This window comes from Chelmon rostratus, chromosome 24 (assembly GCF_017976325.1).
Source record: "Chelmon rostratus isolate fCheRos1 chromosome 24, fCheRos1.pri, whole genome shotgun sequence".
Lineage (NCBI taxonomy): Eukaryota > Metazoa > Chordata > Actinopteri > Chaetodontiformes > Chaetodontidae > Chelmon > Chelmon rostratus.
The window spans coordinates 742,370-759,289 of NC_055681.1; the positions used below are offsets into that span (position 1 = coordinate 742,370).

Genomic DNA, 16,920 nt, shown 5'->3' on the forward strand with positions numbered 1-16,920 from the left:
GTTATTTCTTTTTTTTTCAACACTCTGTTTATTGATTTTTGATACAATTTAGACAACAAACAGACAAACAGACAAATATAATCAACTACTGACCCCCCCCCCCCCCCCTTAACAACAACATTCTCGGAACACAACGAATAGATCAATTATAGCAAGTTATTAATAATGTAGCAGTAATAATAATAATATATTGATGATACATACACCCCATACACGTACATCCATGCATGTATACGCAAAAAATGTGATGTAAACAAAGATTTTCTGAAGAGCCAGGATGAATAAAAATATATAAATAAATAAATAAAATAAAACAAAACAAAAACAAATAAAAATAACTAAATAAATTCGCCCTAACCTGGTCATAATACTGTTCTCTCTTTTTTTTTTTTTTCAACCATAGAGCTCCAGCTGTAATTGTCAGGCATTCATACCATCATGTTATTCATAAAACAGAAAAAAGGCGTCCACATTTCATAAAAATCCTCAACTTTACCTCGAACTATGTAAGTTATGTGTAGCGGCACTCTGTGTCTTCAAAGTTCGTGTGTCACCTTTGCAGCTTGTCTACAACCAGTATTTGAATCACTCGACTGAAACCAAGTCTTCCTTTCATGCTTTTTACTTAAAGAACGTAGATACACATTTTACAGAATAAAAGGGTTACAAATCGTTTCAGTAGTTTCAGTACGGTCAAAAAGCTGTGTTGCTTCCTTCGCGTCCAGCTGCAATCTGCCTTGACGTTCATGCAATATTAAAAAGACGTATGATGCATTACGTAATGAAAGCCAAAACTACATTTCACAGTAAAAGTTTCTTTTTAAATTAACTAAGTTATGTATTCCTATGAAATATATAATACACATCATGAATTTCTTAAAATTAAATTATGCACATTTATACATTTTTAGCTAACTTATTATACTCTATAAATTCCCATTAATTGGCTCTTACATTATGTTTTCTTTATTTCTGGCAGATTTCTGGATGTTTATGTGCGATGACTTCAGATGTGGCCGAGTTCTTCTGCACATTTCTGTGGGATTGAAACACGATTTGCTTGTTGAGGGATGATAATAATAATAATATATAATAGCCCATTTTTCAAAGTGTTTTCTGAGCGTTTCTCGCTTTTATCCTCATCGACGAGTCAGTTAAACTGAGTTTAAATGTCAGGGTGATTAGCCGTTCTGACGTACACAACAAGAACACGTCCCGCTCACCTTCCTCGTGCCCCCCCCCTCATCATCGGCCACAGTTTGAAAACCTCCAGGCTGAACTGGCTGATGGGCCTCTTGATTGGCATTTGACACACGGCGCTCGCTGCTCTCATGATGACTTTAATGATCTTCCACAACTGGAAAGTATTGATCGGTGGTGATGGCGGGTAGCCGTCGTTTCCCCTGTGGGTCAGAGTTCGTGTCTCATTTGATCGGAGTGGTCTGTAATCTCCTGCGCGGACTTCCTGTTGCGTCTTCGACGCGTCGGGCCGCGGCATCGCTTCACCCGAAGCTTCGGGATGCGGTCGTATGGATTTAGCTGTCAGCCTGCGGACCGTCACAAAGCTCGCCAGCGGGGCCTCCCGCCTCGAACGGCAGGGGACGCGCATGGGAATCGATCGGCTGGGAGCCAGTCGTCACGGCAACAGGTGAATCACGTGTGGTGGTTGATGATCAGGCGGGAGGGATGCTGTGTTCATGTGTCAGATGAAGAGAAATGTGGCATCCGTATGGCGGTCAGAGCGCCCTCCGCAGTACAGTGGAGCTGGCTGAGTTTAATGTTAGCGTTTTTTTATGGATTTTTCTTTTTTTGTTCGTTAGTTTGGGCCTGATTATCGCGTCTCTCGTCTCTACTTCCAGTCGATGCGCAGCGTTGTGCATGTTTCAGCATATTTTCAGACCTTGACTTCAGATTTGAAAAGCTTTTCTGTTTCCAAACTTTAACAACTTAATTTCCAAAATTGGTGAGCTGTGTTTTGGAGACTATTTTGGGAGGGCATTAGCAGAGGCTAAATCCAGTTTAGCACAACAAAGGCCGGCCTGTTGTCCCCCTCAGTGAGGACCACATATCACATCGTACCGACAGCAGTCGAATCCAGGATCACCCCGTCCAACCCTGCACCGCTGCACGGCTGAGAGCTCAGCTTCAACTCAGAAGCAATAACTGGATCAAGTTATGACGCATCATGTTTCATTAAATCAAAATTTCTGATATTCAGGCTGAAACTACCTCCTGTCGTTAATAAGATCTGTGCAGGCTCAGCGTGTCTTTGTGCAGAATCCGCCATGGAAACCATTTTATTTTATCTCAGCAGCATTTATTTCTCTTTTATGCCTGAGGAGGCGAGGCAGACTGCAGGCTTTCACTGAATCATTTAGGCTAATTCAGTATATACTGCTCATAGAGTAGGCGGTTTCCAGTACAGCCACTGTGCGCATGACAACATGCCAACGTTAGCATGCAGCTCAGAGTTGCGCCTCAGTCGAGCCCCCTGCAGTCGAGCCTCGAGTGAATGAAAACGTCCGTTTCAACTGTAAACTTCATGACGATGGAGACAAAGTCGCGTCCTGAACATGTCGATGTCGTCAGAAAAGCAATTTCAATTAGTTTTCAAACTCTTACAGCCGTGCTTCAACCAATAACAACAGCCAATCAATGCAGCCACAATCAATCAGCACTAACGAGTGCAAACGGTCATGATCCGGCTGGAGGTTGAGGCTCAGTCTGCTTCTTTATTGTTGGAAACAGCTTTTTTTTGTGCGTATTTCTGGAGCATGAGTTATCATCAGTGGACATTCCTCTGTTAATGTGGGGCCTCTGGGCTTCTCTGGCCCGATCAGTCACATGACCACGCCTTCCCCTCTCATCAGCTCGCTCTTGTGAGACAGGAAGTCCTGAATCAGCTGATGGTGACGTGTGGGGAGCGTGAAGGGGATCTGCTTCATTCACGAACAAATCAGCAGACTTCTTTTAGTCACACTTTCATCGACGGGCTCATTCAGGCTCATTATTCTCGGGTCTGTTTTGGTCTTTTCTCATGGCGACCGTGGTCATGCATACTGACAGCTGCTCTGCTGTTGTTGGTCGGAGGAGTTTGAGGGAACTTGTTTTGATGTGACGGGTGATGAAGGGCATGACGGCGTCTGTGAAAGCTGAAACGAGGCTCCTGCAGCCAGTTTTATCACGATTGGCATCTGCACGCACAGAAGAGCATGCATCTTATAGATCCTGAAACTCCTGACGTATCATGCAGGGATCATAAGTTTGGCTGATGTATAATAATATAAATCTCAGCTGTAATGTGTGAAACTAGGTCAGAGGGGTCAGTTTGGAGAGATCAGGTGATGTGGTTGGGTCAGTCCTGTTATCTGAGACTTTGACATGTCATGCCGGCTCCGTTTTGAAAGGCCGTGGTCCTTGCTGTGTCAGGGTGAGCTGAGGCTTCCACATAAAACCCCACGAGGCCTCGTTTTTAATCCTCCCGTCCTGCGAGATCAAGGCAGGGATTATTCGCTGTGATTGTTGTCTTAGCGCTGGAGGATCGCCTGCTGCTGCTGTTCGTACGTCAGTTCTGTCGTCCTTCCCCTCATAAGAACAGACTTTAAAACCTCTAAGCTCCCATGTGACTTCATCACGGCGCACAGTTCGCACGGTCCTGATGTCGGTCGCTTGCATAATGATGATGTGGCTTTGTTTTACGCTGACAAAATATCTGATTGATCACGTGTCACTGACAATGTGCCAGGATAATATTCTTGACCATGTCTTCAGCCCTCGATATAAGAAGGAAAGCTCAGAGCTAAGACCACCGACAGTCACAACCAGAGATCTCACATCAGGTTCCAGAGGATCGAAGGGGTCCTGTGGTGGGAAAGGACTCTGTACAGTTGGCAGGTGGTTTCCTGACAGGTGACCCTGATCGTGCCCTCACAAAGCCCTTTTGGGAGGCAGGAAGTAAACTCGGACCCTGGTTCCTAAAAAGGGTTCCTGGGTTCTTCCAAAAAAAAGGTTCTGAAAGTCTTCGTGTGGCTGTTCTAGCTGATTCAACCGTTAAGACAAACTCAAGTTTCAGCTTCCAAAGACCAGATAACAGGACAGCATGGGCGTGACTGAGGAGTCTGTCAGGTGACTCGATTCCTTTCCTCCTCTAAATGTCCGTTTTTTTTAACAGGAAATGCTTCATATCGCTCTTCTTCAAGAGGAAATGGGTTCCTTGACAACCAGAGGAAAAGTTTAAAATAACCCTCGGGTCCTTCCCAGTGGGCTTTAATGAGCTGCTTCCTCGCAGCCTTCGCAGGCTCAGTCTACTCTCTGGAATAAGCTGATTAGAGTAATGAGCTTTTCGAGGATCTATAACTGTTGTTCGATGCTTGTGAGGTGCCTGCATGGAGTTTTAAAATGCTGTGCAGAATAAATGGTCTGTGCTGGTCTGGGTCTTTGGGATCTGGATTTTGACACAGCTTGCGTGGGAATCCCGTCTTTTAGGTTCTGGTTCTTGTCTTGGAGTATTTGTACTTTAAGAGTGTCATTTTACTTCAGCAAATCTGGAGCTTTGAGTACTTTGGACACTACATTTGCCTCTAATGTAAATAACTTACGAATTCTTTTATTTCATTGATCCGTTTTAAAATGTTTGTCGTTTTGTCTCTTTTCAGGAACCTGTTCGAATCAAATCAATTCATGCTTTGAACCAAAGTGCAAAAGTTCGGTTCGGTCGCACGGTGTCGAACCATCTGAAAATCATCATGATGTGATGAAGATTTCTCGTTTTCACTGTTTGAAGTTTTGTTGCAGGCGTCAAAATAAAAAAAAGACATTTCCCTGTTTTATTTTCTGATGTATAATCGAACAAAATAATCAATGTGTTTGTTATTTTTATGTTTTGTCATGTCGATGTGATTTAATGAGTTCATTTTAATGTTGGCACTCACAGACTTCCGTACTCATGGATAATTTTTTTCTAGGAATACTTTTGCACCTGGGAAAAGACGACAGCGGGGGTGTCGTGGGAGGAAGTCCCACCAGCTTCCCTGCTTTGTTTTGTCCTGATTTTTCGGGATCGGTCGGCTGTTCGCGGTGAATTTGCTGAGGCCGTGGCGTTTCATTCTGTGACGCTGTCTCATGACTGGAGGACGTGATGCTTCGTCACTGCTGCTCAGTGTTTGGGCTCAGAGCGCCGGGGGGTGATCCCACCGCTGCCCTTTAAAATATAAATGTCCGGTTGTCTTTGGGTCACATGCTCCTGCCGGCGGACTTAAAGCCGCGGAGACGAGGCTTTCCCGCACTGCTGGATGTTGAGGTGCAGCAGGAGGTTTTCCAGGCTCGCGCTGACGTGGCTCGTTTGTGTCGACAGGTCGGCGGGGGGCGGCAGGATGCTGTGGGGGCTGCTGCTGATCTGTTCGCTTCCTCAGGTGGGCTGCAGCAGGATCGTCGCCCAGGACGTCGTCTACAAAGAGAGGCACAGTCACGGTGAGTTCAAGCTCCATTTATTCTGATCCACTGAATCCAGACATTAGTCTGTTTCCATCAACGTATTTTTGTGCCGTTCTGAGTATCACATGAGAAAATGTTGATTGAAAAAGTTTTTCACGCTCACTTGAGATGGTTTCTGCCTCTTTTAATGGGAGGTGGAAACAGCTTTTTCAGATAATTCCTGACGAAACCAACATTTATCTGAAGAAGAAGAAGAAGAAGAAGCTGTTTCCACAGTTTTTAATATTTTTATTTAAGGTCTGAGGTTCCACCGGCGCCCTCTTCTTCTGTGGGGGTCAAATGATTTTCCGATTGGAGAACTGGTGCCACCTGCTGCTTATCCGCTGAACTCGCTCTTCATAATAATCCAACAGTTCTGGACTGAAACAAACATGAACTCAAATTTGCAGAACGTTTGGCTTGAAACCTGCTCGTTTTGATTGTGGGTATTTTATGGGGGCAGAAAATAATGCAGCGGGCAGAAAAATCCTCCGTCTCTGTGAGTTTAATCAAATGATTTATCTCTCATCAGAGACGAGTGCGCAGGCTTTTCCAGGAATCCTCCTCGCCTCGTTCGTAGAAGCTCGTCGCTCCTTCAAGCAGCTGCTGAATTAGCAGGTTTCAGCTGATTAAAGTTTGACTCGGCCTCCTGAGCGGAGCGTGTTTGGGCTCAGTCACTTCATCATCAAGGCGCCGTTGCGCTCGTTCGTTATGTTCTCCTGGTGCCTCCAGATGTGGGTCCTGACCCGCCGCTGATCCAGGACTGACGGAGGTGAACGTGGATTTCTGTCGTGTTTTCTCTGTCTTTTTTTTTTTTGTTATATAATCTCCTCATGACTTTGACTTTGGATCCTAATTCGAACGGATGATCTTTTATTTAATCTCACCAGAATGTCTTATTCATTTTAGATGACAAAGACATGAGCAGGGCAGCCAGCTGGTTTCAGATGGAGGACAGGCATTATGTGTTCTGTGCTACTGCTGCATCGAAGCCGAGTACTACTACTACGACTCCTGCTACTACTACTGCGACGTTTATCTGAGTTACTTTGAAGGTTCATGTCCTGCACAGTTCAAATGACCTGGACCATGTTGACGATCCAGGCTGATCTTCTGTCTTCTCTCGTTGAAGCAGGTTGAAATAATCCAGATTTCCTTCGTTTGTGAAGAAGAAATCACATTAAATGAGAAAGAGGCGTGTCCTCTGCAGGCTTCCGTAGTTTAAAAGAGACGCGGACATTTTCACAGTTCCTTTGCTTCAGTACCAGTACTACACAGTACAAATACTCGGAGTACTATCAGTGCAGTCAAACGTCCCTGTGACTGTTCTCCTGTTCTCCCGTTCTGCTGTTCTCCTGTTCTATCTGTTCTCCTTTTCTACTGCCTACTGTTCTATCTGTTCTCCTGTTCTCCTGTTCTCCTGTTCTCTCTGATCTCATCAGATTACTGTGACTCAGTCGTTCATGTCAAAGCAGGATTTTACTGTTGGAGCTGGTTGAGCTTCATTTGAACTAATGATTCTTTTCATTCTGGATCAATCAGCTGATTATTTCCTCCATTAATCGATCGATCGGTTTGGAAACATTGTGAAAATAGTGAGAAATGTGGTGACGATGAGGCCAAAGTGACGCCTTCACAGTGTTTGTTTAGTCCAAAGCTCCACATTATTACAAACACATTCAGATCATTCAGAGGAGGTCTGTGATGTCGGCGTCAGAGACAGTGATGCAGACAGACAGACAGACAGACAGACAGACAGGCGCCTGCGATGGCCCGACGTGTCGGCAGCTTATCGACGCCCCCCTGCGCGCTCGCTGCTCTCAGTTTGTCGTCCCTGGTGACTTCGAGCTCCCGCTGGTCGCTCAGACCTGCTGTGTTTCAGCTCTGGGTGCTTCGGGGACGTTCGGACGTCCTTTGAATACTGGTAACGTTTATTCGATTGGTCCGCCGTCTTCTTCGGCTCAGATCAAACAGAAGCCTCGTCTTCATCATGACGAGCAGCGCTAACGGGAGCGCCCAGCTGACGTGCAGTTGTCTTCGTGAATGGCTCGTGTGTTCGATACCTGAACAGTGTGTGTTTGTGTGGTCCAGTCCGTCATGTGGTTTGGTCTCTTTGTTTCGTCCGTCGGAGCCTCGAGTTTGGTTCCTCGACGCTCCACCGGCTACAAAGCTACGCCTGTCTGACACGGTCTGCGAACATGACGAAGCCTCTGGGAAAGAGAGCATCTGACAAACAGCAGCAGCATCACATGACGCATTGAGCTTTTATCTTTGTTTTGGTCTCCCTGATCTTTATCTGCGATGTGACATGTGAGTTACAGAAACAGGAAAACGGGGGTTTCGTTCCGGAGCGAGCTTCCATCTCATGACGGCTGGATCTTATCTGTGATCAGTGAAAGCTGCGTCACGACTCTCCTGATTGGCTCATTATGTCGTCAGGAAATATTTGAGGAGTAAAACGTCGTATGGTGGCAGATTTATTTTAAATCTGCAGGAGATTTTATCTTTGCTGATAAAATACCACAAACACACTCCGGTCCGAGTCTCTGCGCTCATTTTACGTGTCTTTGCAGCTGTTTTGCATTATTTTGTGTCTCTCTGCAGTTTTTGCATCTCTGCAGGCTTTTCGTGGCCTTTCAGTCACTTCAAACAGAGGCTCAGGGGCCCCCCGGCCCCCCGGCCCCCCGGCCCCCTGGCCCCTGGACCACCATAAAGATGATTAAAGGTTGGCGTTGATTTGAAGCCCCGTCGATGTCGAATGATTCAGATGAAGAGGAGAACCGGTCTCCGTCCTGTTTGGTTGATGAAGGCCGACTCGGTTCCCTGCTGAACGTGGACTCGGTGTTAAATCCGCTCCGCTCCGACCAATCTGATTTTCTGCAGGTATGAATTTGTCCGGCTTTGTTCGTGCTCGGCGTGCGTCCGTTCCGTCTTTTTTTCTGAGAAGTGGAGGTTGTTGATTAGAAAGTCCTGCAGCGTGGCTCACTGAGCTCCTTACGGCATCAACAACGGGCCTTTGTTTCCTCGCTGCCCCCAGACTGGAGCTCATTCTCTGATGGATTACTGCCCACCTCCCGCCGCTGTGATCTGTGCAGGGCACACGGTGTCTCACTGCGTCGCCGCAGTCTGAAGGTTTCTTCCTCTTCATCACAGTCCGGACATGAAGTCCGGACCTCGTGGAGAACAGGGGCTTTAGTGACCGACGCTGACGAGCTTGTTTAGCGCGTTAGCATGCTAGCGTGTACTAATTCACAGAAAAAACAAAGTCTGTGAGCCCTGAGGAGGAGTCTGTGGTTCTGTCGGTGCTGCGGCGCTTTGAACCAGACCTGACGGCGCTTCACTTCCTGTTTCACAGCAGCGACTCCAGAAACCACGGACCAGCGTTTGGGTCCTTTTTAGCTTTAAGGCACAAAACAGGAAAACAAAAGTCCAGAAATGCTCAGAGGTCAGTGTCTCCTCTGTCTGTCTGCTGTTAACAGACGCACATTGATTTTCCACTGCCGGCCTGAGTCTGTCAGACAGAGATGTGTGTGTGTGTGTGTGTGTGTGTGTGTGTGTGTGTGTGTGTGTGTCCTCTCCCTGCCCTCTCATTGGTCCATGGTCACCATCGTTCTGGCTGTTTTCTCCAGCTGTTCAGATATTTGTGTTTTGTGCTGGATTCCGGTTGATTTCCTGCAGAATGATGGTGATCATGATGATGATGATGATGGTGATGTGACACTGCAGGACAGATGTGAGGGTTTGATTCTGGAGCGTCTCTGCGTGCAGCTGATACATGGACTGCGGTTTTCACTGAGTCTTGCAGTTTTTGCAGCCATGTTTTGGTCGTGATGCTGGTTTTGTTTCTGGTCTGGCTCAGTTGGTGCTCTGATCCAGTCTGCTGCCCGCTCCTCTCATTAAGACGGTTTAAAGTTCACATCATGTGGCAGGTGTGGAGCCCGGCAGGTGTCGTGAGCTCTCAGTCCATAATTTCCACTGAAAAGTCCTTTAAAGTGTCAAAGAGCCAGGACCTGAAGGAGACAAACATGGAGACGCCTGCTGTGTCTCACTGTGTGTCTGAACCCATTCATGCAGGAAAACACCTGTTCCTATTCACCGCCGCGCGTCCGTGGCGACGGGCGGGCACTGACTCGACTTTGTGATCTTTTGCAGAGGAGGTTGCCGTGACGACGAGGCCTCACATCTATCGCTGCCGCTCACCCAACATGGAGGAATTCACCTGCTGGTGGCATCCGCTCGACAACCTGACAGACGGAGAGCAGGCCGCCTACGTCCTCAGCTACTCCAAAGAGTGTGTACACACACACACACACACACACACGCTGCCGTGGCATCAGTTCATTGATCTGATTGGTTGAAGCTGAAGGACAGAAGGTTCATCCAATCAGCTGCCACTTATCTCCTGAAAGTAGGGCGGCTCCTCGGATGCGTCAGGTCGGGTTTCAGCTGCCGTTTCTTCCCTGTTTGAGTTCTTCATCCTGAACATGTGAACATAAAACACCTGAAACTACTGCAGCTGTACTGACAGGGTTCGTAGTAGTACTGCAGCTGAGTCGTCAGAGTACTCTGACATAATGTTGTTAGATTGTATTCACTGCTTTGACTTTGGGATCAGGGATCAAACCTGTGGCCTTTGGTTTCAGATGTTTCCTGCACTTCTTTGTCGTCCCGTCTCTGGTTTTAAAGAGTTAATCGATCTTAGACGTCATTAAATTGTCTTAAATACACTGAGAAGGTGTTTTTTAGCTGTGATTGGACGGCGGAGCTGAAAGTTTCAGCCCCGCTGAGGCTCGCGCCTCGTATGAACTCTGCCTTTCAAATCCACTTTGATCCGTCGCGCTCCACTTCAGCGTGAAGCTTTCAACGCGTCGATACTTCAGCGCGGCTCTGAAATCCCGACCGCGGCCTCACGTGGCCTCGGGCCCGCCCACACGGCGCTCAGCAGAGAGTCTGTCCCAGTAATCAGGACAAATTGGATTGCGGCTCTGACCCGACGTGGCTTTGCTCGCAGCTCCATCGACTGCTGTCTCGCTCCCCTGCAGGAGTTGGAGTGTGAGTCTGGGATTATGTGGAAAAAATGACCAAAACAAGCGGGAATAAATGAGCATCTGATGACCTGACCTGAGGAGGTCTCAGTAGAGCTCAGGAGTTCAGAGCCGGCTGCAGGTCGAGACCAGAATCAGAGCGTTCACATGTTCACAGAAATGAAGAACGTAGTTTAAATATGAGAAGCTGCTCCCAGATTCACTGTGTGCTGACTCCCTTAACATCGTTAATCCGGGAATATGAGACCTAAAGGGCACAAGACAGAAGGTTAAAACAAGATTATGACACAAAAACGATCCTTTCAGACCTCGAGCTTCAGTAATGAGAGCATGAAGCTTAAATTTCACTGAGTAAAAACAAATCAGGAGGCTGAGAAGCAACATTTCGCCAAGCTGAAGAGCAGCGGCTCCATCTGAGTCGTGCCGATTCGAACAGGACGAGGCGGCGCGCCGAACGCCCGCAGGCACCGCCGCGATTCATGCGTGAAATCTGCTCTCATGTTCACAGTAAGGGCCCCAAACACGAGTGTCCGGACTACGTCAGCTCCGGCCCCAACAGCTGCCACTTCGACAGCGGCCACACGTCCATATGGAAGGTCTACTGCATGAACGTGACCGCCGTCACCGCCCGCGGCAACTACACCTCCCAGGAGCACTGCCTGGACGTGGCAGACATCGGTAAGCATCCGCAGGGAAGCACGGGGGCGGGGGGGGTGGGCTGATCACATGAGCACATTCCGATAGAAAACTCGGCACCGGCGAGCGTCGGTTTTCTTCCTGTTTGCATAGTGCGGGTGTTCACAGGACGTCCGCTCTGACCTCAGTCGTCATTTATCGAACAGTTTCCTCCTTAAAACGAGCTGAAATGGATTTTTAATGACAGCAGAGCGAAAAAGCTTTGACTGGTTTGACCCGGTTTTATCCAACATTCAGATTTCTGCTCTGGAAATTTATGCAAATGAGCTCCTATTCAACAAAAGGTCACGTCTTAAAGTGATTAATCCACTGCCGAAGATTCACGGTGATATAAAATGTCAGCTGTCGTCAGCTGTCAGCGTTTAAACGCGCGTTCAAAGGGCGGGCGGCGGCCTCGCCATCGTACGGAAAGGTCGCCTGCTCGCCGTTGGAGACCGTTTGCACTTTAAAGTCTCTGAACCCAGAGCTGCACCGGATCCTTGTTCTCGTCATCAGTCAGAGCTGAAGGGAAATGTCTGAAAAAGATTAGATTATTAGTTATTGATTGACTTCCTGAAGACAGGCGGATTGATTAACGAACCTCTGCATGTACACGACACACGACACACATGTTCAAACATTCAAATCACAGGAGAAGAAGACGAGAAAATCAAGAAAAACATGATGAAGGTTCATGAACCTGTAGCCTGATGATGACACTGAACGTTACATCCAATCAGAAATCAGAACAACATCACCTTTATTTGCACTGATCATATCAGTCACAGCTGTTTGTTCAATATTCCAGATTCTTTCCTGTTTAAATATTTCCTCCTGTGCAACAGCACAGCTCATGGGATCAATAAAGTTTGATCTCATTGATTTAAGTTCTTCACATAAAAACAGATAATAACAAAAATAAGATGAGAACAAGCATGAAAAGAGACGCTGAAGGGCTGTAATGACATAAAGTCTTCAGAGGAAGAGCCGCAGTGGATCAGGACGCCACTGAAGGCTGGCGTGAGATCAGATTTCTGTTGGCGTCTGCAGAGCAGCGCTCTCAGCCTGACGTCTCTGTCCCCGGACTCGCAGTTCAGACCGAAGCTCCGGTGAACCTGACCCACGTGCTGACGGACGCCGGCGGCGACGAGACGGGCCACAGCGTGCTGCTGTCCTGGACGTACCCGGTGCCCTCGGACCTGCAGTACGGGTGGATCACGCTGGTGTACGAGCTGCAGTACCGCCGCGTCACCGAGCCCGACAACTGGAAGGTACCAGAACCTCACGAGTTTTACTTCTAACAGAGTATTTCTACACTGTAGTAGTACTGCTTTTACTTAAATACAAGATCTGAGTACTTCCTCAGCAGCAGTAAAAAGTACGAGCGTCTGTGTTTTTGTGTGTTTTCTGCTTGGATTGAGTTTCAGGTTAGTTTAGTTAGGGTTGGGGCTAATCCCGGTGCGTCATCTGTCCGCAGGTGAAGCACCCTCTGCGGGAGCCGCACCTGGAGCTGCTCGGCCTCCCCATCGGCGACTACGTGGTCCGGGTTCGCTGCAGGTCGCGCAACTACGGCCTGTGGAGCAAATGGAGCTCCACGCTGCTGATGAGCATCCCCGCCAGGCCGCCCGCAGGTACGCCGCCTGGGAGGGTTTCCATGACAACGGTGATCGACAGCAGCCTCGTGGTGGTGGTGGTGGTTTTGTTGCTAATTATCTGCCGCTGATCGTCGATCATAACGATCCTGCAGCCGTCATCGCTGGACACGCAGGCTGACGCTGCTCTCACCTGTTTCTGTAATTTTACCACTCAGGTGTGAAACGAGCTGTCGTCTGACGATCGTTTAGCTGTTACACCTGCGTATGCATGCAGATCAACAGGAAAAAAAAAAATCATCATGATCACAGCTCACCTGTTCACTGTTGGTCCACCTGCATGCAACCAAAGCCTGCTCAAACCTGATTGGTCAACAGGCTGCAAACAGAAAGCAGAACCTCGTCCGTCACTCACAGATTATTAATTATTAATTTGGCTGCTGTGAGGCGCAGCGGCCCAGCCGACGCCCAGATTTGGTCGCTTGATTGATTCCGTGTTTGCACTAAGTGGATTATAAAGGAAGGCGGATCGTTTTTTAATTTACCTGAAAGCACAGACAAAGAGTTCAGAAACAAACTGCTGCCTGTGAAGTCCGGACCTAACGTGAATCTCTGGTTCCACCTGTGCAGGTAAACTGCTGGTGAGGATTCTGGTGTCGGGAGTCGCCGTCGTGGCTCTGCTGGTCATCGCCTTCGGTGTCATTCCACAGAGCAGGAGGTGAGAAAACACACACACGCTCATTCCACACCTGTCAGGTCTGACTAATGCTGATCACATGCACGATCTGTTGATGCACCTGAATCAAATTCAGGTGTGTGCACGGCGTCGCCGGAGCAGGTCGGACACACGACGGCGTCAAGAAAGTCGTTCAAAAAGGCTGAAAGAATAATCAGACACATTTTACTGCGTCAGGTCTGTGATGAATGAAAGCCTGGCTCTCATTGGTCCACTGCAGTTCAGGGGAGGCGTATGAAAGCATGGCTCTCATTGGTCCACTGCAGTTCAGGGGAGGCGTATGAAAGCATGGCTCTCATTGGTCGACTGCAGTTCAGGGGAGGCATATGAAAGCCTGGCTCTCATTGGTCCACCGCAGACATACCTATCAGACTTCCTCTCTTTGTGTTTTTACCTTCAGAATAAAAGACTACTTCCTGCCGCCCATTCCGAAGCCTCGGATCATCGGCATCGACCCGCTGCTCCTGAAGGTAACACACACACACACGCACACACACACACACACACACACACACACAGTGTTTCAGGGTCATGTGGTAACCATTTTTTCCATCTTTCTCCTCTTTTCCTATTTTTTCTCCTCACTGCTTCCTTCTCTCCTCACTTCATTCAACTCTTCCTTGTTGTCCTGCTCTGTCCTCCTTTATTTGTTTCCCCATGTCTTCTCTTCTTCCTCCCCCTCTTTTCTGTCCCTTCCACCTTCAGGGGGGGAACTTGGACGAAGTCAACCGTCACTTCAGTAACTTCCACAGCTACAGTCCTCCGAGCTACGCGGAGGAGGTCTGGGACCAGGTCAACGGCGAGGACGTCTATCTCACCACGCTGAAGGACTGCAGCATCCCAGCCGACCCGACGGACAGGGAGAAGGACGCCTTAATGGTGCCGTGTGACCCGACGCCAGCGGCCGGCCAGCATCGCTTCGCCCAGAACCCGATGTCGTACGTGCAGAGCCTGTCGCCTTACTGCTCCTTGCCTCCCGAAGCCTTCGGCCCGCCGCCGGACGTGTCCTCGCCGTGGCCGGAGATCGTGTCGCTGCCAGGGACGGAGTACAGCATGATGGGACGTCCCGGCCTTTCCGACGTCTTCGCCGCTTCTCACGCCGCCAGCCGCTCGCCGCAGGATTTCTACACCTGCGTCCAGCTCATGAATGAAAGCGGCGAGGTGCATCTGGTGCCGTGCTTGCCGCCGGCGTACTGCCGGGAGTTCCCGCCTCCACCGAGGCCTGATTTAGATGCTGCGGAGAAGGAGGAGAAGAAGAAGAAGCTGGCCGACTACCAGGCCAGGACGAATGTGACGAACCGGGCGAAAGATGGTGGCGAGGCGGCCGACCCTCTCCTGCCTGTCGCCGTTGATAACCGGAGCTGAACAGAGAGCCACAAAAACACCAACCAAAATGATGAATGTGCCGGACCACGAGACTGCCGCCACGTTCAAAGCGAGACTCTGACTTCCTGACAAACAGGAAGTGAACCCGCAGGACCTCAGCCTCAAAGAACCTTCTTAGCTTCACACGCAGATGTTTTTGTGCACAGAAGAAGAAAACACTGCCGACTTTCTGTTGCAATAAGCAGCGTTCAGGTGTCCGACATCTGGACCCAGATCTGCTCGAGTCCCATTCGAAATGTGGGCCTGAAAACCTGCAGAGGAGCCATGTCACCCTGCGTGATTCATGGGTAAAGAGAGTCGGCAGTTGTTTTAAATACATTAAACCCCTTGATGCTACGCGCTGCGTCCAACGAACCGAGACCGTCTGCACAAAGCTTCACGCTCAGGACGTCTTTCTCAGGAAAAAGAAACCAGCCTCTGTCTCCACTCAGCGCTCGGACCCTCTGTCCATGCAGGAACATTCCAGAGTTTAGCCGGACCCCGTCCTGGTGCGAGAAGCCTCTTTGCACACTCTTTAAAAACGGTTCCTGTTAACGTCACCACATTCCAGCTCGTTTCCACATGACTGTCATCTTCAGGACGCGAGCTCATTCCATTGCTCTCAATGTGACGGTACGAACACGTGCCAGCTCGCTCTGATACGATCCGATTGTCCTGAACACGAGTGGAATATTAATCTGTGTCTCTGTCTCCGGCGTCTCATGTGTTGCGCACGTTCAGTCCAGGATGAAGGTCTTCAACAGGTGTGTTCCGAAAACAGGTGAGGAATCAACGAGGCTTTCACGCCCTCAGGAAGACGCGAGCTGTGGCTTTAAGCTCAGGAGCTTTCACTCATACGTCAGGCGTCCTCACTGTGGCGCTGCGTCTCCACAAACTGGACGTCTCTCTGTTTTCCACAGAACGTGTGAAGAAGACGGAAGAAGCAGGTTTCTCTGAGCGGATTCAAAAACATGCACACTTAACACTCCTACAGAAGCTATTTTGTGTATTCTACAGAAATTTTTGCAGTGTTTTGGATTATGAACCAGCGTTTAGATAAACTGTGTAACAACGTTCTAGAGATATGAGACCTTGTCCTGTCCTGGATTTCTGAGGCCTTCATGAGGAGGAGGCGGCGGGATCAGGAGGGTTTTCAGGGCCATCCAAAGCAACATTAATGCGATGCCTCTGGTCATTACCTGAAGCTCATGACGACAGGTGAGGGTCGTCATGAGCGGCCAGGTACCAACACTGGAGCAGGAGACAAAGGTATAATCCTGCCTGGCTTACAGAGTTAGCTGTAACAGGGGCGACTCGGTGTGCTTCCCAAAAACCACAACAAATAAAATCCATGTGCAGAATCAGCTGTCATCTGACGCCGATTTAGCTTTTTATGTTTGAACGTATCTGTTGTCTGATGTCTGCAGGCTGCAGCTGAAGCTCAGAAACTTTGACCGTTGGCTAAATCGGCACCAGACGACAGCTGCTGGGCCGCGTTCAAAAGATTTTACAACTTCCAGAGACAAATAATACAGCAACAACCAGAATGACGGCGAACAGTGATCGGCCAGGTGTGTAGACGTATGCGAACACACTGAACCCTGAACTATCACTCTATTTAAGATACCTGAACCAGCCTGAAGGGCCAAATCCACCATTTTTATCTGAGACCTGAAGACCCTGACCCTGATCCCGACCCTCCTCAGTCTGTGAACGGCGGGCTCTGTTTGGCCTCAGCCGGACCTGGAGGGACGAGCCGGTAGCCTCCGCCCGTCGGTTACTTGGCGTTTAACTCCCAGTGACTCCGGACGGCGTCGATAAACCTTCAGCGTTTTCACTGGAAGAGGACGATGAGGCGTAGCTGTGCCACGTGACCTGTTCGTCACATAGCTCGGAGGTGGATCGCGTTGCCAATCGGGGATCAATCAAAGCGATACTGACCCCAGTGGACCAGGAACTGTAACGCGGCGGTTTGCCTCCGTACTGCCCCTCAGCTGCACGCCGTGTTGTGCCGTCGCTGTGTTTCCTCTCTGCT

At 48.9% G+C, this 16,920-nt stretch overlaps 1 protein-coding gene across 1 annotated transcript; it reads left to right on the plus strand.

The window, feature by feature from the left end:
- The first annotated feature begins 1,529 nt into the window (after window positions 1–1,529).
- On the plus strand, window positions 1,530–14,885 carry LOC121627659 (prolactin receptor-like). The gene is made up of 10 exons (XM_041966685.1): window positions 1,530–1,648; window positions 5,354–5,469; window positions 9,625–9,767; window positions 11,030–11,195; window positions 12,285–12,463; window positions 12,670–12,823; window positions 13,415–13,502; window positions 13,921–13,990; window positions 14,226–14,308; window positions 14,858–14,885. The coding sequence occupies exons 1-10, from the start codon at window positions 1,530–1,532 to the stop codon at window positions 14,883–14,885; spliced, it is 1,146 nt and encodes a 381-aa protein (XP_041822619.1).
- Window positions 14,886–16,920: the final 2,035 nt, after the last annotated feature.

What these genes read in the sequence shown, in the direction of transcription:
- LOC121627659 (XM_041966685.1), top strand. Translation starts at nt 1,530, where the DNA reads ATGGATTTAGCTGTCAGCCTGCGGACCGTCACAAAGCTCGCCAGCGGG. An exon ending in CCGAGCCCGACAACTGGAAG is followed by an intron (nt 12,464 to 12,669) that starts GTACCAGAACCT and finishes ATCTGTCCGCAG; the next exon opens with GTGAAGCACCCTCTGCGGGA. An exon ending in TCGACCCGCTGCTCCTGAAG is followed by an intron (nt 13,991 to 14,225) that starts GTAACACACACA and finishes TTCCACCTTCAG; the next exon opens with GGGGGGAACTTGGACGAAGT.